General features: G+C 39.0%; 1 protein-coding gene across 1 annotated transcript; it reads right to left on the bottom strand.

Annotated features, from left to right (window-relative positions):
• Positions 1–202: 202 nt before the first annotated feature.
• RO60 (Ro60, Y RNA binding protein) lies at positions 203–20,524 on the bottom strand. Its single transcript, XM_045817944.1, has 9 exons — positions 20,311–20,524; positions 15,516–16,115; positions 13,538–13,758; positions 13,027–13,173; positions 12,595–12,732; positions 9,206–9,322; positions 8,233–8,346; positions 7,842–7,988; positions 203–6,680 (listed from the first exon to the last, which is right to left on the bottom strand). The coding sequence occupies exons 2-9, from the start codon at positions 16,093–16,095 to the stop codon at positions 6,528–6,530; spliced, it is 1,617 nt and encodes a 538-aa protein (XP_045673900.1). The 5' UTR covers positions 16,096–16,115; positions 20,311–20,524; the 3' UTR covers positions 203–6,527.
• Positions 20,525–20,588: the final 64 nt, after the last annotated feature.

Here is a 20,588-nt window from a genome sequence, read left to right as displayed (position 1 = left end):
TAATTGAAATCCATTGGAAAAGAATCCCCAACCATATCTATTTTAAACAAATAATAATATATAAAGAGGCTCGGTAAGGCCAGTGTTATCAAAACCTTATTTTTATCTTACTGCATTTAGCAGATTACTGACAGCCTTAGATTTTGTAAGTCGTATTGTGACCTTAAAATTCTTATTTCTTTAAAGAAATAGGAGACAGCTGTTTGAAGTGCATAGAGTTTATTTGGTACTTCTATCCATCTCTACGTGATACAACGGACCAGCGACAGTTCACACAGCACCCGCCTGCGCTCCATATCTATGACGGTCTTGTCAGGGTGGTGTTTTGCAAAGATAGAAAGTCCAGATTTCACAGTATGGGCGAAAACCGTTTTATCATAAAATAAATTGAATACATTAGAATTTCTTCCATTTTCTATCAGAAAACAGCAAAATTACATTGTTAGGTATTTTATTTACACTGAAAACTTGGAAGACTCAACAAAGCATCAGGAGTTCTTCAACAAACAGACCTAGGACCTCCCCTGCTGCTTCAGGGTCTTTTCCTTTAAAATTACACTTGTTATAAATTATAATTCTAAGCACCAGCTTGGCAATTTAAAGTTTTCTTTCAGTTTATAAAAGATTCCTGCTTTGAAAGGCAAAGTGAAGGTAAAAATGTGAATGTAATGGAACAAATCACTGGCCTGGATACTTTTTATTGCAACAGTGCAGTGTTTTACAACTACATTCACTCTTTTGAATGAAATTTGCTTGTAAGCTCAAAACAAAATGTTTTTGTCTTGAAAAATTCCCTTAAAATATTAACCATTTTTGGAACTTTATAACTGTACTTTTCAGTGTTTAAAGATACAACTTGATCCTTGAAGATGTTACATAAAGTCCCGCTTCTTGGATAATTTGTTATACAAAACAATAAAAACCCCCTCAAACTACCACAATATATTACTGATGTTAACAGTCATGTACGTATTACACATCAGTGTCCCAGATTACCCTGTTAATGTGCAACCAGGTTTTAAAATGTAATAGTTCAAGTCCCATTGATTACATAAAAGTGAAGCTCTAAGAGACACTGTGCATTCTGTACTTCAGAAACACTAACACTTAATATTAAGGCATTACTTACCGAACAGACCCCATGGAAAGGAATTGGGATGCCTGTGCTGGAGAGCTAGTCGTATTTTAAGGCAGTCAAAAAGATCATGTTTTTCACTTTAAGGCTCTTGCATACTTAAATTTTATTCTATGCAGGCATTAGTCTGTGTAATTTAAATATTCCTCAAGTGGTCAATTATGGAAAATCAAAGCCTTTATACAAAGCAAATGCACATTTAGAACTAGATAACACCTCTCCCTCAACCAATTAAAAAACAGGTGTGTGTGTGTCCCTTTGGAGATATATATTCATCCCTTTGGGAAATTTCATCATTATCAAGAGCTGGCAATAAAAGGAAGAAATTATAACTCAAATGCACTATTAAAAGTTATATCTAGTCACACCATACCAATTAGTCCATATTTAGAATAGTGCAATAAAAACTTTTTTCTTGGCTACTATTCATCAAATGTATATTCAAAGTTTAATTTGGCTGGTATGGATTCTAAACAGTTTACACTGCAAATAAAGCCTAACAAGTAATTTAAACAAAAGTTCCAATTAACATAAAATAGTAAGGCTTTAACCTCAGTCACCACCGTTAATAATCCAAGGGTTCATTAAGCAAAACCAGCTTACTATTTCTTTTGTGCAAGCACAGATTCTAATAACTTCTGAAAGTACTGAAATTTAAATAAATTTTAAAATTAAATATGTGTTCATAAGGTTAATATGACACGTGGTGAACAGAAACAAAGAGAAAAATCTCTTTAGGTTTACAAATAGCTTTAGTGTATTTTCATTTTTATTGTATTTACAAAATTCATTCTCACTGAAAATTATCACCCTAATTTCAGTAATACAATTTTTTAATGTGACTCCTGCAGTTTATGTTTCTACCAATTTCTACATAATTTGGTCTTTTCAGGGTTTATGGAAGTATGTCATTTATTATAATTTTATTCAAATAGTATGCTTCACTCCATTAGTTTTTTACATGAAAAACATTACCACAGTATTATTTTAAAAACTAACTTCTTAATAATTTTTCAAAAGCAGATAAAAAGCTCACCAATTTAAAAAAATGTTGAAGGTGAGCCTTCTGCAGCTGTGAAGCTGGGGGGATCCCAGACAAGCCGAGCACATTGGATCTCATCCTCCCACCCCTTCAACCCTCAATAAAATGGTTTGACCCGCCCCCAAAATTGTGGAAGGTGAACATGTTATTTACAAGACCTTTTATGCCAGAAGTTGTCATGTGCGTGTAAGCTCAGTGAAGTACTTAGTACACCAAAGATTCTGATGGTGGCCTTTTAATTTTGCAAATGTGAAGATCAAGAGTGCTTTGTGTACATCTGTCTGTAACTGCAAACAAAGGCTGAATAGCTGCTCTTACTCAAAGGCCACAAAATTTATGCAAATATCTAACAAAAGGTATACAACATAACTGGATTTGGGGAAAAACTGTAACAATATATTGTTCCAAGAGGCCTTCCCATTATTAATTTGAAAAAAATATGATCGTCAATCTGTATGGAACAAAATGCAATCTGTAAAATTCACCCTAAACCTTAATATGGGTGACTTTCCTATCATTCATTTTATTACCCAGGTAGAACAAGACTAGAAAAAAGAAAAACAGAAGAGAAAAATATCAGAAGGACTTTTAGAAGAAAAATAGAAGTATAAAAGTAGTCTTCCAACAAATAAGAGATTAGCTAATTATTAGGGAAATAGTAAATCCATACAGTAAATGCAACTAATCTCACAGCTTACCTTATCCCTTTTCCTAATTCTTTGTGCATGTTTACACTGAGGCTATATGACACTTTTCTAAATGTTACTGCCTTAAATCAGCCCAAACCTATGGTATACAGGAGTAGAATTTTTCATTTTGTTATTATTTACTGTAAACATATCGCTTACCAAGAAATTTGTCCTTGTGAATAAGACCTTATTTTTAATTTGACCTAATAAGTGATCATACTGATTTCCCTTTATGGTTTAGATGTAGCTTCATTGTGCTTTTATAGATGTTTCTCACTTCCTCAAATTGATTCAGGAATTTTGCCTTATATTTTCAAAATAATTCTACATTGTTTTTGCAAAATCTCAAAATGAGAGGAAAAATAAAGCTCCTGATAAAATAGTATTCAGTTGTTTGTAATTTCCCTGTTATTTTAAAAGATTAAGCAAATGTTTGTTGATGGCATCTCCTTTTTTTTAGACAAGAGTATTGAGTTTGTTTTTCTAGGTCCATGGTGGGGGGGGGGGTGTACTACTTGGAATAAACTCTTCTTTCTCTTGATCAGAGAACAGTGACTTCTTAGTCAATACTTTTACAATGAAATTTTTTCTTCCACTTTTTCCCACTCAGAGAAATGTTAAGAAATTATTGAGTCTATTTTCCTAAAACATTTTGTCTTTAAAAATACATTAAGTTCTAATCTGTATTGCAAGACCTGTTCCCAATTTAAACTTTTATACAGATATTAAAAATGATTTTCCTATGATCTAAGCATCAGATGTTACTTTATAAAAATAACAAAACTGAATCACAGAGGTGAAATTGGGCTCTACAGTCACACAGTAGGTTAGAAAAACCAAAAATTTCCAGAGGGGTAACACTGAATTCCATTTGCTAGTATCTTCCTCAACAACATACCTATAAAATACTTACTACACTAAATAATATGACATTGTTAATTAATGGAATTTTCAAAGAATTTCAACAAGGGTAGAAATTTTAAGATTAATTTTTGTTTTACTAATTATAGTTATATCCTGAAAATATTTACATATTTTCTAGGAAGTAAGAGTTTATTAATTTTTCTTAAGATTTTTTAAGCAACATTTCCGTAAATACTAAAGAACAGTAATCCTAAAAGTAATTCAGAAAATAAAATTTCTTTATCGCTTGAGTATATTTTATTCATAATGAGGTAAAGTTTTTTATTTTTCTATAGGACTGTATTATATAGCAACATAGATTATTAAGACATTAATTGTGCTTGAGGATTACTATGAACTACGAAAGTTATGTTTACAATTTCTGTTTTTCTACTCCTACAGCAATCATGTATATACATTATTTCTTAATACCTAAAAGATACAAGTCTTGAATAATTCTGTTTTCACTCCTACTCTTGTAAGTTAGTGTTTCCCCATTTTGTGGGGATATGAATATTGGGAAGAAAATTTCTAGATCTAGTGTCCCAAAGCCACACTTCTTGGAACCTAGCTCCCTAACCTAAATTTAAAAAAGAAAAAAAAAAATTACCTTTTACATTTCAAAGGTTTGTTCTAGCTCTTCCCAAATTTGAAAATAAAGGTACCTTCTGAGGTGCCTTTTAGTTTTTTTCTTCCTTCCTTCTTAAACCATATCCTAGTCCGTTTAATTCAACTAACCTAAATACTTCAAAAAGGTCACATCTAACCTTATTTCTCTGATTTAGTATTATGAATATAATGAATATTCCTGAATAATCTGTCTGAAAACACTATGGGAATGGTACATAACTGAAGGAAGTATACTTTTATTTCAATTAGGAATAAAAAGTTAGAATACTTTAAGATTTTTGAATTAAGAAGATCTTGCATTTACATTGAGTTCCAGGACTATAACACAATTCTATTAGGTTCTTTATACCAACAGCTAAGATGTTAAACCCAATGTCTGATAGAAGATTAAAAACAAAATGACATCAGAAACAATGTTTTTTTTTTTTTGTTGCGGGAGGGTTGCTAACTAATTGTGCTGGCTCCAAAGCCTCAGGTAAATCACAACATTTACAAGTTGCTATATGTTTCCTTGAAGTCTACATAAAAGAGCTAGCATTAATATAGCAAATAAGTCTGAAAGGAACATTTTCTTGTCATCCCTGGAGACCAAGTTTCCCATGAAAAGAACATAGTACCTATACAAATTCTAACACTACTAAATTCCCCCTAAACCCTGAAACACAAACCCTCTGGTTTAACCCCAAGCACATAAGACTACAATTTACATTTACTAGTCTGCCTTTTTACGTGATAAGAGATTTATTAAAATCCTGCATAAATTCTCAATTACTAAGAAGTACATAAACATTAAAGTTTTGTGTAAGCTTAAACAACCATGATATAAGCAAAGGAACTGGTGTTCGAACAGGTTAAACCTCCCCACAAAGAAGGGGTATCTGCTCAAGAAAATAATGCACTTTAGCATAATGAAAAGAAGTTTAATATACACAAAGTAGAAAAAAATACTTTCTTACAGACTGGTAAGTGGTAACACGCTACTCAAAAATGGCCTTTCAAATCTGAAAGACCTAGTTTATTATTATTTTTTACTCTATCAAAAAAGAATGTCTTGCTACAATGAATAACAAAGAGGCTATTGACATGTTTACAATTAGAAAATATCTAAAACCCATTTACAGTTTGGCTAAAAAAAATAGTTAAAAGAAATTAGAGCAATATTTTACAGTAAGGAAAAATCTAATCGGATTATAGTAGAGATTTTGTCATACTTTCAGATTATGAATGGGTCAGTTAAATGCTGAAACACTTTGTTGTTTTCACCTAAGGGTATAAAAAAAAGAAAGTATGACTGTGTGGCTATGTTGCTATGACTTGGAGGAAACTGTCAAATCACACCCTCGAGTCACAGCAGTAAAATACACCAAAACAAATGAAATAATCCAAAGAGAATTCCTCAGCTGCCACACACTTTGGAGTCCCCTTCCCAGAAACTTCCATTATGTTTCTGGTTAATGGCAATAATTCTACAAGAGTAAATAAAACATAAAAACACAAAATATTTTTCACTGAATAAGAAAGCTGCTATTTATGTGATCTTAAAAATTCTTAAAGGAATTTGTGAAAACCCACTCATACCTTAATCAACCATCTTGGTTTTTGTGTTAGCCCCTTGGTATAAAGTGTACAGAGGAGTCGGATGCGCCATCACAGTTGCGTGGTCCAGTGCACTTCAGAGAATGTGGACGTGATCAAAGATGTCCTCTCCCAGTGAAAACATTTAAGAAAACTTTTAAGCACTTTTCAAATAAGTGACATGATATGGAACTACTTACAAATTTGGCTCTTCTTTTAAATACAAATGTGAGTATTTACCAAAGCAAACCTGTTGGACAGTTTACAGTGTTGATCAACAAGAAGTTCTCTATTAGAGGGAGCTGCAGTGTATTCTGAAGCTACTTCCCAGCTGCTATTTAGCAGACAGAAAGAACTTTGGGCTTATCTATTTTTTCCTTCCCTCTTTTTCTTTTTCTTTTTTTTTTTTGGTAAGGTAAACTTCCCATTACACACATACTAGGCCATCATCTTCACATCTTTCACGGGATTCAGATGAGCTGGGAAGTAGCTGCATGTCTGCAGTGAGATCACCAATGGCAGTGGGCCACCTGAATCAGGCTGGTGCTTATGGTTAAATGACATCTAGTGTGAAGTTTCGAATGACATCCAGAGCTCCAGTGTCAAAGCCACACATATCCAACATGCCTCTGTCATCTGGGTCTGCAATGGTGAAACCATTTGACGTCATTCCACAAACAATCAATTTAGCTGGAATATCCATTTTCTGTAAGTAAAGATCAGAACACATAGTAAAAAAAATTGTATGAAAGCAAAAGCAAATAACTTCCAAAATTAAAACTTAAAATTCTACTACAGCTTCTCATTACAAAGTTTTTATTTTTTCTCTACATAAAATCTGTCAGTCTTTCAGGGCTAGATGATGTGATCTTCAGAAGACTAGAAAATAAAATTTTATAGACAACCTGTCTGAAATTCCGCTTCTCTGCTCTATATTACTCATTCTGTGGGCCACAGAATCCATTCCTGAGCAGCCAAGATGCCCTGTACTTACCAAACCTGTCAGGATACTCGGGGGCATTAGGTACTTTTCCCAACATATCAAACACTGGGGCAGTGTATGTAGAGGTGGAATAAATGTAGGAAAGTATTTATTTCTCTGGGATTATTAACTTCACTGTGTATAATACATACATTTCAGAGGATTCAGAACCCAGCTATCTGGACTCCAAATTCTGTTCTCTCACTTGCTGCTCTCAAACTTAAAGAGCTGGTGAAGCGCAGTCCCACCCCGAGTTCTGCCCTAGCAGGGCTCCCCTGGGGTCCTGGAATGAGCATTCCCAATGAGGTGCTAGGGAATGCTAAGGCTGCTCAGTAGGGAAACCACACTTTGGGAACCACTGCTCTTCGTCAAGTTCTATTTCTACTGACAGTCACACTAGCTACAAGTCAAGAGCTCAACAGCCCACATGACTAGTGGCTACTGTATTGGCTAGTGTGAATACAGAACATTGCCGTCATTTCAGAAACCTCGACTGGAGAGCACTGATTAGAACACAGGAGTATCCATATACCTTAAAACACAGATTATAGCTTTGCTTTAATTTTGTTTAGTCCCTTAGTGAACCTCACAAATGATACTTTATTTTTTCAAGGAACACAAAGAATCATTAAAGTTTATAGTTATGGTAAAAGAAATGTTCTGATTATAAAAAAATATCATTTATAAAGGATACTTTTATTACTGTATAGAACTGAAACTGGTAGAAATAAATTATGTACATGTAGCCAATCTTTCTTAGTTTAAGTACTGCTGAGTCCAGTACTGGTGTTGTATATGGTCAGTATCTTCCTTTTGGAAAACAGTGGATGTCTGAGAACTGGGCTTTGTCTGGAGAGAGAGAGAATACTAGAACGTGTCTTTCACCTTTCGATACTGCCTCAGAGCAACAGCTGGGTGGATGTTCCCGACAAAGGTCTCGTTGTCAGTGAACACAATGAACACATCAGCAGCTGCGTTTGTCTTCTGGGCCCAGATCATTGGGAGAGAGCAATCAGTGCCACCTGCTGGGATCTAACTCAGAACAAAGCACGAGAAAAAAATAAATGACGCAGTTTCTATAATGATATGTCTGAATAATAAGACACTTATAATTAAAAGTGCTATTTTTCACATAACCTGTATAAATTTTTATTTTATGCTCATGAGAAAATTGAGATAAAACAATCTGTCCTTACAAATTTATTAATACCAAGCATGAAATCAGTAAGAAAATTACTATGTAATATATGTTAAGTAAGCTTAATTAGTTTTTTACCTGATTCATAGCCATTAAAACCTGTTGCAAAGTCATATCTGTAGTTACGGGACATGGTACCATTTCATTTGAAAAAGCAACTACGTGAGAATCTTTTTCTGTTCGTGTGACAACCTGAAAAATTCAATGGTAGTAATTTTCAGCAGATTTGAGAGAAATACAGTATCCTGAAGTACATAAAACTTCATCTTTAAAGGAAATGTGTTATGATGCTTATTTTATTTCTGCACTCATACTGTGTTTTCGAACTGTAGGACAGCTTTCAAAGTACTTTCACAAACTCTTACAAACTAGGAAGAAGCCACAGAAGAGAAGTTAAAGAATCTCATCTATGATTCATTTAATTGCTATTCAGTGACAATGAGCCTGGAACCTAACTATTGTTACTGGTTCCAGATCTTTACACTTCCAGTCAGTAACAATTTCTCTAAATACTCTCTTCTTCCTCAAAAATATTTAATCATTCATTGTAAAATTAAAGTTTGACTGTTCTTTAGATATGCTTTTTCAATATACCTATACTGTCTTTACCTAAGTATATAAGTGTACGTAACTATATAAGCACACCCAAAAATACATACAGCATCTGGCAGAAGAAAGGCTTGCTTGAGTGTGGCTGGTAGGTGAAAGTATGGATGTAATAATTTATAGCTTTAATTTGAACATTTGACCTAAAATGGCAAATGGTGTGCTTGAGTGTGACATTGTTATATTTTAGAATTACATGCTTATGATTTTGTAATAAAAAAGTGGCATTATTTGTTCTGGACCCTGTTTATGCACAATATACTTAAAACTCTACTTATTTTTGATACCAAATGGCATTTACATAAAATTAAAATGTGCCAAATATGCCAAATGGATGAAAACTAGTGAAAACCTAATTCTTGGCCATGTTTAAGTGTACATTTCTGCCACTCAGTAACATCTCTGCAAGGTGGCAGAAACTGCCAACTGCCTCCAGTGTCCTCACCATGCACATCGCCGCGGCAACAGTGCTGGCATTGAGGACACTCCCCAGAACTCTCTGATTCATAGAAGCACTGACGTCAACAGCCAGCAAGAAACGCTTCCCAGTTGGCTCAACTGTCTAAAGAGAAAACAAAATGAAAGGATCATTAAAAGCAATCACAGAAATTTTAAGTAGATTAAATTTCTAGCAAAACATATTAACCTATCCTTCATTTAAAAAATTCTCTCACGCCCCTGGCTGGTGTAGCTCAGTGGATTGAGTGCGGGCTGCAAACCAAAGTGTCGCAGGTTCGATTCCCAGTCAGGGCACATGCCTGGGGTGCAGGCCACGGCCCCCAGCAACCGCACATCAACGCCCCACCCCCTCTCTTTCTCCCTCCCTTCCCTCTCTAAAAATAAATCAACAAAATCTTAAAAAAAATAAAAAATTCTCTCACATAAAAGGCCTCATTTCTGATTTGCCAATTATTTGAAAAGTGTTTCAAAATGCTTTGTTTTGGAGTAATTATGTATGGTGCCAGGTGGGTACTGGAAATATCAGGGGAACACTTTGTAAAGTATACGAATCGTCTAACCACTGTGCAGTATACCTGAAATTAACACAAAATCACACCAAATGTGAACTGTGATCGAAAACGTTAATTAAAAAATGCTTAGCTTCTACTAGAGGTAAAAGAAAGGAAGACAGCCTACTCAATAATTTTATTTAAGCAGGTTATCATCTTTCTGTTTTTAAAAACTTTTTTCTTCAGAAGTAAACTAGGAATTTCTATCAAGAAATATTTTTGGGGGGTAAAATATTTTTAAAAACCATAAAATGTACTTTTTAATCATTTTTCGAGTTGTAAGGTGGGGCTCAATCCACTGAGCCATACCAGTCAGGGCTACTTTCTAATCATTTTTACTTCCGGTGACATTAAGTACCTTCGCAACGTCATGTAACCCACCACTATTATCTACTTCCAGAAGCTTTTCATCATCCCAGATAAAAAATGTATACCCTTTCCTACCTCCTTCTAGTCCCTGGCAACTTCTATCTTCCCTTTGTCTCTATGGATTTGCCTACTCTAGCTAGCTCATATAGTGCAATCATGTAATATTTGTCCTTTTGTGCCTAGCTTATTTCACTTAACATAGTTTTCAAGGTTCATCCACGTTGTGGCATGTATCTAATTCCATTCCTTTGTAAGGCAGACTACCACATTTTGTTTATCTATTCGCCTGCTGATGGGCACGTGGGTGGTTTTTGCCTGTTGGCCATTGTGAATAATGCTCCTATGAACATCTGTGTACAAGTATCTGAGTCCCCATTCTCAGTTCTTTTGGGTACGTACATAAGTGGTGGAATAGCTGGATGGTATGGTAATTCAACATTTAACTTTCTGAGGAACAGCCGAACTGTTTTCCACAGGGTTGCACCATTTTACATTCCTACCAGGAATACACTACAGCTTCAATTCTCACTACCTTTGTTTTTTCGGTAAAAGCCATCCAGCAAGAGTGAAGTGGTATCTCATATAGTATTGATATGCATTCCCCTAATGACTAACGATGTTGACATTGTTTCATGTACTTAGTGGCCATCTGTGTATCTTCTTTGGAGAAATGTTTATTCAAGCACTTTGCCCATTTTTGAAATGGGTTCTTTGTATTTTTATTGTCATTTTTTTAAAGATTTTATTTATTTATTTTTAGAGAGGGAGAGGAGGGAGAGAGAGAGAGAGAGGAACATCAATGTGCAGTTGCTGGGGGTCATGGCCTGCAACTCAGGCATATACCCTGACTGGGGATCAAACCTGCGACACTTATTGTCATTCTTTATATTTTTCTGAGTATTAAAGCCCAATCAGATAAATGATCTGCAAATACTTTCTCCTATTCTGCAGGTTTTCTTTTCACCCTCTTAATGTCCTTTGATGCATCAAAGATTTACAATTTGATGGAGTCCAATTTACTTTTTCTTTTTTTTTGCCTGTGCTTTTGGTGTTGTATTTAAGAGTCTATTACTACAGACCGATTTCAGTAGTATTGTCATCTTAGGAGTATCAAGTCTTTCCATTTATGACTTCGGTTTCATTCAGCAATGGTTAGTTTTCAGGGTATAAGTCTTGCATATTCATAGTTAAATTCCTAAGTCTTTTATTCTTTTGGATGCTATTGTAAATGGAAATGTTTTAACTTAGCTTTGGATTGTTCAGGGCTAACATATAGACATACTACTGACTTTTGCTTGTTGATTTTGTATTCTGCAACTTTGCTGATTTTGCTAGGTTTTAGAAGTTTCTTATGGATTCTTTAGGGTTTTGTATATTTAAGATCATGGCATCTGAGAACAGAGGTAATTTTTTTTCCTTTCCAATTTGGATGCCTTTTATTTTTTTCTTGCCTAACTTTTAGAATTTTCAGTACTTTGTAGAATTTAGGTGGAAAAGTAGGCACCCTTACCTTGCTCCTGATCTTAGGTGAAAAGATTTCATCTTTCATCATTGTGTATAATGAGAGCTGTGTGTTTTTCATACATGGACCTTATCATGTTAAGGAAGATCACTTCCATTCCTAGTTTACTGAGTACATTTTTTTTGAATTATCAGATGCTTTTCTGCAACTGAGATGATCATGTGGTCATTACTTAATTTTATTGTAAATACACTGATTTTCATATTTTGAACCATCCTTTCATGCTGAGGATCTCACTTGTACATCTCTTTAATATGCTGAATTTGGTTGTATTTCGTTGAATAGCAAGAGATTTTTAAAACATAAAATTTTAACTTATGGCCCTGAAGTAGGATTTTCAGCCCTAAAATCACTTCTTATCAAGACATAGGAGATACACTACTGCTTAACAGGAAAAACAGAGGACAGAGGACCAAGTTAAGGACTCCCCCAAAATGCAAAATTTTAAATCTGGTAATTTCTTATCAAAATGATCTTAGGATAATGGGTATTGCCCAAAGGTAGGGAGAAATACTTTACTCATAAACTTACAATGTTAGTTATATATCCACCTTTACATGAACTAAGAAAAAACCAAATAAATATCTAATTAATATAGTCAAACTATTAATATCTTTAAAAACTTTTTTGCAGCCCTGGCCAGTGTGGATCAGTTGTTTGGAGCACTGTCCTGTAAACTGAAGGGTCACAGGTTTGATTCACAGTCAGGCACATGCCTGGGTTGCAGGTTCAGTCCCTAGTCACTGTGGGTACAAGAGGCAACCGGTTGATGTTTTTCTCTCACACCGATGTTTCCCTCCCTTCCTTCCTCTCTCTCTAAAATCAATAAGCATTCCTTGGGTAAGGATAATTTTCTTTCTTTTTTTTTTCACAGAAGATACAGAGTCCTATGTAAATGGGTCATTTGTTTTAAAACAAAAATCAAACCATCACCTTAAATGTTTTATAAAAGGCAGCATCCAAAGCTTTCAAAATTTCTTCATCAGGACGCCATTTCAGTTTTCCTCTGAGCCCATGACCTGTTTTATAAGTTTCTAATGCAACTAAAATATGAAATGGATGTATACGAGCCTAGAAATAAGACAAAGACAGAAAGTAAATGCAAAATTAAGCTTAACAACCTACAGCCTTCGGACCAACTAGTAAATGCAAAATTCAAATGAAAACTAGTAATTATATTTGTTATTGTAGCTGATGTATTTCATAAAGAAAAAAGAAGATGAGGACATAATTCATCTTAGATTTCAGGGTCAAATGCAATTTGGTATGATAAAAGTCTCAGAACACCTGTAACATGTTAACTGCATTTCCAAAATTAGGAGTCAAAGTTTTCAACCAGTAGTAGCTGATAAAGGCAATGCTTACCTTTTTTAACAGTTTGTCATTACACAGCTTCTCACATACTAAAGACACTTCTGAATTTCCTGGCTCAAGCACTGAATTAGCAGTCATCTTTCCTAGGTTTCTTAGTAATGCAGTAAGAGGCATTTCTTGTAACAGAGCTTTCCACACCTATTGCAGTAACAAAGGCAGAAACGTCAGGAGTTCTACATCAGTATAACATACCTGTACCAATGATAACAATATTAATAACATATTTTCCAAGGCTTTCTTTTGCGTTTCAGAGTACTTTCTAAATAAAAATGTGTGAATTGGTCGAAGTTTTATCAGATAACCTAACTTGTTCTTTAACATTTACTGAATGCTAACTACATCTGGGCACTTCATTAGATGTTTTAAATAAACATTAATTAAAAATATATTTAAAATATTCCTGATAAAGAATTAATGGATATACAGTTACCCAAAGTTTATCTTTCTGATACACCATAAATCAGTCCAAGCACACGCTATTAACATATCCCACTTTACTTACCTCTTTGGACTTTAAGTGACTTGTCAGAAGGTGTTCTCTAACCAGCCTGTGCTCCTCTATCAGATGGATGACTTCCAGTTCATCTTTTGTGCGTTTCACCTTCTCTACAGCTTCCAGATACTTTAATAATTTTTCCGTCTCTACAGAAAGTGCTTTGTCTTTATACAATTCCTGGACCTCTTTCCAGCCCTTAGTAATATATTTGGTCACAATTGCAAGTCCTTTAACAAAATAAAGAATCAAAGGGACAGATAGGATTAGTAGGTTAAAAAAAAACATGCTTACTGAGAACACCATATGTGAAAGGTGTAAGTAGGTATCCAGGAATTAACTTCTTTAATCTGCGATGCTGGTTTCCACGATATAACAAATACTTGAACAAGAAATCAGTTAACTTTGCTTATTCTATCACTATTTCAATATGAAACTTTGGAAATTAAACTACTATATTTTCATTTTATTGCAGAGGTTTATTTTGGGAGACACCAGCGTTAGAAATTTGGTAGACAGGGCTTATTTTAGGTATATAATCTCAGAACAACTCTCCAAAGCACAGATCTATTTCAATTAATTTCATATTCAATCGTCCCTTTTAGCTGATAATTATATATGTATGAATGGTAGAGATAAGTGTATGTGGACAGGTAGGGAGGCAATTTATAATTTTTTTTAATAGCCAATAAAATACTATATAGGCCAAATTTTTAAAAAACACTTTTATTTTTAGAGAGGAGTAGGAAAGGAGAAAGAGAGGGATAGGAAAGGAGAAAGACTGGGAGAGAAACATCGATGTGTGGCTACCTCTTGCATGGCCCCCACTGGGAACCGGCTGTAACCCCAGCAGTCTCCTGACTGGGACTCAAACCTGTGACCCTCTGGTTCACAGGCTGGCATTCAATCCACTGAGCCACACCAGCCGGGGCTGTAGGCCAAATTTTAAACAAGGAAAATAACGTGCTTTCTTTTAACAGTCAAAAGAGCTTAGATTGGGGGCAGGGGACTGAGAAAATTTGGTTGCAGCCTATGCTCTGCGAATGAGTGGTGTGGGATTGATCTAGGCCTTACTTTCCACTTCTGCAAAAGGGGGCAGGAGGGAAGGAATTACCAAATTTGAAAGTCTATGGAGAAAAGGTGGGCAAAACAAATAATCGAGCAGAGCATGTGACGTGATCGAGAGTGGTGAGGACTGGGGTTAAACCCAAGAGACTACGCCCTGACAAATGTTTTAGCCAAGTGCTTGCTTAGCACTGCCCCCCAAAAATATATCTTCAAAAGAAACCAGAAAATGGACTTTTATGTGGTGTCATCTGACTTATTTTATGTGATGTTGGTAAGGAATTAATTTCCCACTAAAATATTGTGTAGGTCAAATAAAGCACACGTCTAAGACAGACTGAGCTCATGTGCTATTTCTGAACTCTGATTTAAAAATGTGATTGAAAGCTAACTCACATGCAGAAACTTCTAACGTATTGTGACTTTTGCTATCTTTCAGAATTTTACTGCAAAATCTTATGTTTTCTTAAGTAACTAAATGTTTCATGTGAGCACGTCTTCTACTTTGTTTTCCCAACTTAAAAAAAGAGGAGGGCAGAGAGGGAACAAATGAGAAGGGACAACAGAGCCCAGCCATCTGCCATCTGCTGGCCCCCAGCTGCGATGCTCACCACAACTGGAACACCTCCAGGCTGCTGTCAGAGCTCACAGTCACCTGGATGGGCATTCCAGTCCGCACGGTGACATTTTAGGGTGCAGAAGATCAACCTGTAAACGTGTCATTTGATTCTTGATTGTTCGTGTTTGGATTGCCTGTGGTAGGTGTTTAATTCCAGGTTGGCATTAAACATATCTGAATTAGTTAAATCTGTACGTCTTGAGAATGAAAGGGTGTTTCTAGAAAATACTACACAATGTCTTATGTCAAATAAATGTGTTATTTATTGGATATCTGCACCCTGCCCAAAGACGTCATGCTTACCTTCACTGGAGGGTTTAAGATGGGACAGTCTTAGCAGATCTTTGTGAGACCAGCCGTTTCTCTGTTTGTATTTCGTCACAGCCAGAGCAAGGGCCATCCCACCTTTCCCATTGTACCAGTCTGCGACAGCCTTCCGCAGGGCGCGACCCCACATGCCGCATTTCATGCTTTCCTTCAGGTCTTTCTTAAACTGGATGAAAGTGAAGAGATGCGCAGGAATTCGGCAGACTTCTGCAACGGCCTTGAAGGCGGCCCGCTTCGTGCCCAGGTCGGAGCACTGGGAGCAGGCGGCCAGCGCAAAGAGCACGGGCTCCTGCCTCGCGGCTTTGCCTTCCTGGCTAAACGACTTGATCTCCTGTATCACTTCACCGCCCCTGCCGTCTTCGATCAATCTGATTAGGGCTTCGGCATTTTCCAGGCCCAACTTCTGCTCTTTGATATAGTAAGTCCCACCTTCAGAACCAAAACATAAAAACCGGTGCAGGCGATTCATATCCGTGACCTGCCACACATATCCACCTTCTGAATTGGCTATCTGCTTCTCATTAAGTGGCTGCAATTGGTTTACGGAGTCACCCATTTTTCTGTCTTTTAGGAAACCTGTCGAAAAGCAAAATATTACTGGCTATATTGACACAGTAAAAACATAAAAAGGGAAATATGAATCTATGCTTATTGAAATCTGCCATGAAATCTTTTGATTTAAATTTTTTTAAAGCTCAGTAAGTGACGACATGATTATCAGAAGCAACAACGAAGAAGTCACACCTTTGAGGCACAGTTTGTTTGTTGCCTCAGTGACTCGGCACACAGCTCAGCGTCAGGTCTGGAGGCCCAGGTGGAGGAAAAAAGGGTTAGGGACAGCAGGAACAGTAGCAGACCCTAAGATCTTAGGATCTTTATTCCCGAGTAACTCAGTAGTCATTTTTGGTTGCATAACCTGCACCCATTTCTAACTGACTCCCACTCCCTCTTGACATCTTCCTGGCAGCAATGTCCTTCGGGGGAGGCCAGGCCTGCCCAGAGCCCCCTGATTGCCCTAGCCAGTGGTTTGCAAACTCTGTACGCATCAACACTACTTTCAGTGCTAGTGAAAACACAGCATGGCCCTGACTGGTGCAGCTCAGTGGGTTGGGCGTCGACCCACAAAGCAAAAACACACCAGTTCAATTTCTGATCAGGGCATATGCCTGGGTGACAGATTCGGCCCCAGTTGGGGGCATTCAGGAGGCAACCCTGGATGGATGTTTCTCACCTTCTCTCTCTCCCTCCCTTCCCCCCACTCCAAAAATAAATAAAACCTTTAAACACACACACACACACACACCCCGGTGGACCCCAACCACTGCTCTTACAGTTTCTTTCTTAATGCAGCCTGGGTGAAGCCTAAGCATTTGTATATTTATCACAGGTTCCCAGGTGATGCCCTCAACTCTTTTGCCACGTGACTGGTATAGGCATTGGGTACGAAGCACAACCTGGACAGTGTGGCAATGGTTAAGTCTGCCGGCAAAGCCACTAGAGCCAGCTGTCAGCAACCGCAATCCCTCGCCACTTTATCCCTCTGCACTGCTTTTACTCAGGATAGCTGTTTACCCAGAAGCCTTAAGCGCCTGCCTATTCACTCCATTACAGTGCCCTGGGCTTCTCCCCATGGCACACAAAATACAACGTGACCAACAAAAACCCCCAACCTGTACTTACTGCATACTGTGGGCAAGACAGGAAGATTCTGTTCCATTAAAAAGATTTAAAATTTTTTTCTGTCCTCAGGGAAGTCACATTCTATTTGGTGAAGCAGAAATACACACAATTCAAAGCAAACTGTAATTAAATATCTAATGGAAAGGTGCTATGAATAAATAGCAGAGGATAAAATAATGCTGTCTCAATAATCTGGGAAGGCTTCTGCAGAGAAGACAGACTGAAAAACTGCCACATGAAGTTTGGGGGCAGGCATTCCAGAAAGGGGTTTCTGAAATTCTGTGCTGTGTCTTTAGACTTTAGTAAAGGAACTAATTATACTGGCAGAGCTGTAAAGAAATGCTGACAGATAAGGTAGTAGCTTAAAGAGGAATTTTGTTTTGAAGATGGTAAAAGCTTGAGCTTTTTCATATATTGTGCGGAATCCTGGTGAGTATTAAGAATTAAGAGCTAGAGAGAAGCCCTGGCTGGTGTGGCTCAGTTGGTTAAAGAGCCATCCCATAAACCAAAAGGCTGTAGGTTCAATTCCCAGTCAGGGCACCTATCTATGTTGTAGGTTTGGTCAGGGCGCAAACATGAGACAACTGATCGATGTTTCTCTCTCTTGCTCCTTCCTTTCCTCTCTCTCTAAAATCAATCAAGTCAATGAGCGTGTCCTCAGGTGAGGATAAGAAAAGAGCTAGGGAGAAAAGGTCCTTTAAAACAGAAAGAGAAGGAGGGGCACACAGACTTAAAATCAGGAGAGTCGTATCATGGACCACAGGGAGGAGAATTTCCAGCAGTGAATAACTGGGAATGTCAGATGCTCAGAGAGCAAGTAAAATAAAGCTAGAAAAGGATCCCTGGATTTGGCAAACAGGATGACGAGGGAAGAAAAATGCCAGTGGTTCCAGTGAAAAGAGGAGGGATGCAGCCTGAAAGGCCTCACAGGCGAACCACTCTCTTACAGAAGCGCAGCTTCAGAGAAAGGGCGCAGCGGAGGGAGCGAGCCCCAGGAAGAGGTGGGACAGAATGAGCTTCACAGCATCCAGAAGGGCGGAGACCGGCCCACTGACCGCTACCTCTCTCACTGAGGGTGAGGGCTGCAGGTGGCCCTAGGTTTGCACGAGAGGGGAATAAAAAAACTGAGGGAGCCACTGCAAAGAATTTAATGCCGCTAAACGTATTAAACTTCTATAGATTAAAATTTTTGGAAGAAACTAGACATCGCAATACTACCAAAAGCAGGGCCACAACGTGAAACTGGCCACGGATTCAAAGCACTGCGTCCTTCAGACTGGTAATGGACGTGAGGGGACCAAGGCAAGCCTGCCGCCCTCATGGCGCGCACCTCCAGCCAAGCGGTTGCCGTGTGGTACAGGCCTAGTATTGCCAGAGCTTTCCAATTTTTTCTCAAAGACCCAGAAATCTGGATTTTTACATGAACTCTTAAGATTAAATGTTAACGAGTGTTAACAAAGTCAAAGGAATTTTAACCCCCCTTTCTGATTATTCTCAGTTTGTGTCAAGAGCTAAAGTTTTCAGTTTGGTCTTTCTTCAACAGGCGCCATGTTAACCTGGGTTTCAAATACCTGCTGGTTTTGATGGATTTAGCATAGAACACACTTCCGAAACCACAGCAGCGATACCACAAAGGACCACCAGCAGCCCTGGGGTCCCAGGACACCCATTCTCAGTCTGGTTCCTAAGGATGTAAGCCAGACCCCTGCACCTCACAGATTTCCCATTAAAGATCCATTTACAGGGCAGAGAGTGAACTGGCATCTTCCATAGAAAGGGCAGACTCCCAGGGACCAACCTCAGGAACGTTTCATCTTTTTTTTTTTTTTTTAAATCAGACACTCGCGCCCTGGCTGGTGTGGCTTAGTAGATTGAGCACTGGCCTGCGAACTGAAAGGTCTCCGGTTCGATTCCCAGTCAGGGCATATACCCGGGTTGCAGGCTAGGTTGCTGTAGGAGCGCGCCGTGAGAGGCAACAGACGTATGTTTCTCTCCCTCCCTTCCCCTCTCTAAAAGTAAATAAATAGAATATTAAAAAGAAACCAGACACTTGATACAAATTTCGGTTTCTACTCCACATTGCACCCATGCTTGTTTTAATATAAAAGCTGTTCAGTTGTTTCAGTAAAATTTAACGTGCTGATTTCGTGCCTTCTCACAGTGCAAAGCTCACTATAACGCCAGGACGCGGGTCGTCTGAGGAGCCAGAAATCTGAGTTTTATGCACTAAAATATGTTTCCTGGAAGCCAAAGGCTTCCAGGGCGCCTCTTGGAACTCAAAAGGTTTAAAGAGTGATGCATAAATAAAGAAAACTTTTTTTTTTCAGCTACAGTTGACGGTTAATGCTCTCTTGCATCGTTTCAGGTGTACAGCACAGGGTTAGACAATCCTATACGCTACAAAGTGCCCCCCTCGTGTTTCCAGTGCCCACCTAGAACCACACACAGTCATTACTGACTATACTCCCTGTGCATAAATGTGCTCTGAATGACGTTCGCCTCGACACGAGTGTCCAGCAAGAGCCTGTTGAATGAGGGCGATTTCGTGAAAATGGCCATTTTGGGTCTAGCTCGTCATTCAATCTTGGAACCATTACAAATGCCTTCAGATCAACATGGTACCTCTTTGCAACCTCCTTTCCCTCGGAGGCGTCCCCGTCTCTTGTCCGCCACCGCGGGGGCCCAGAGGGCACGTCTGCCCCCGACTCGCTCTCTCCCGTCGTTCCCTCTGGGATAAAGCCTCCTCGCCTTCCCACCGAGATCCTCATCCCGAGCCTGACGCCGGCAACGCCGCTAGGAGGGGGTCGCGCACGGAGCAGGAGGAGGAAGCGGCGCAGGAGGAAGTCGGGCCCTCCGGGTCCCGCCGGCGGGGCGCTCAGGCCCTGCCGAGGGAGGATGTCCCACAGCGGCGCCGGGTCCCCTCCGCGGCCTGGAAGGGTGCAGAGGCCGGGAGCGCGACGAAGACGCGTCTCCTCGGCCTCCGACAAAGATGCGGGGCGAGGGACCCGGAGGGCCGACCAAGGCCTGCGCGCCACCCGGAGTCGCGCAGACTGCACAAAGGGCCCCCGCGGACCTCCCGTAGTTTCCTCACCTGTGCTCGGCGCCGGCCCTCCGACCCGCAGCGCCACCGCCACCGGGAGAGCCCTGCTCAGCGCGGGGGAACGACCAAACACGGCGGCCTCACGCGCGGGGACTGCTCGGACCCCCCACGCCGCCGCCGCGCCGCCCGGGCCTCCACCTCTGGCTCCGGAGAACGAGCCACGCCCCTCTCCTCTGGTTCGCCCTCGCTCCGGACTGGCGAGGGGCCCGGATGCGGCCCGCTCCGGCGCCCGGAAGCCCCGCCCCCTCGCTCAGGGCCCGCCCCTTCCG

Source organism: Phyllostomus hastatus, unplaced genomic scaffold (assembly GCF_019186645.2).
Source record: "Phyllostomus hastatus isolate PE091 unplaced genomic scaffold, TTU_PhHast_1.1 phas_contig_148, whole genome shotgun sequence".
NCBI classification, from domain to species: Eukaryota; Metazoa; Chordata; class Mammalia; order Chiroptera; family Phyllostomidae; genus Phyllostomus; species Phyllostomus hastatus.
The sequence above is the reverse complement of the archived record's forward strand: the minus strand, read 5'-3'. Positions and strand labels throughout refer to the sequence as shown.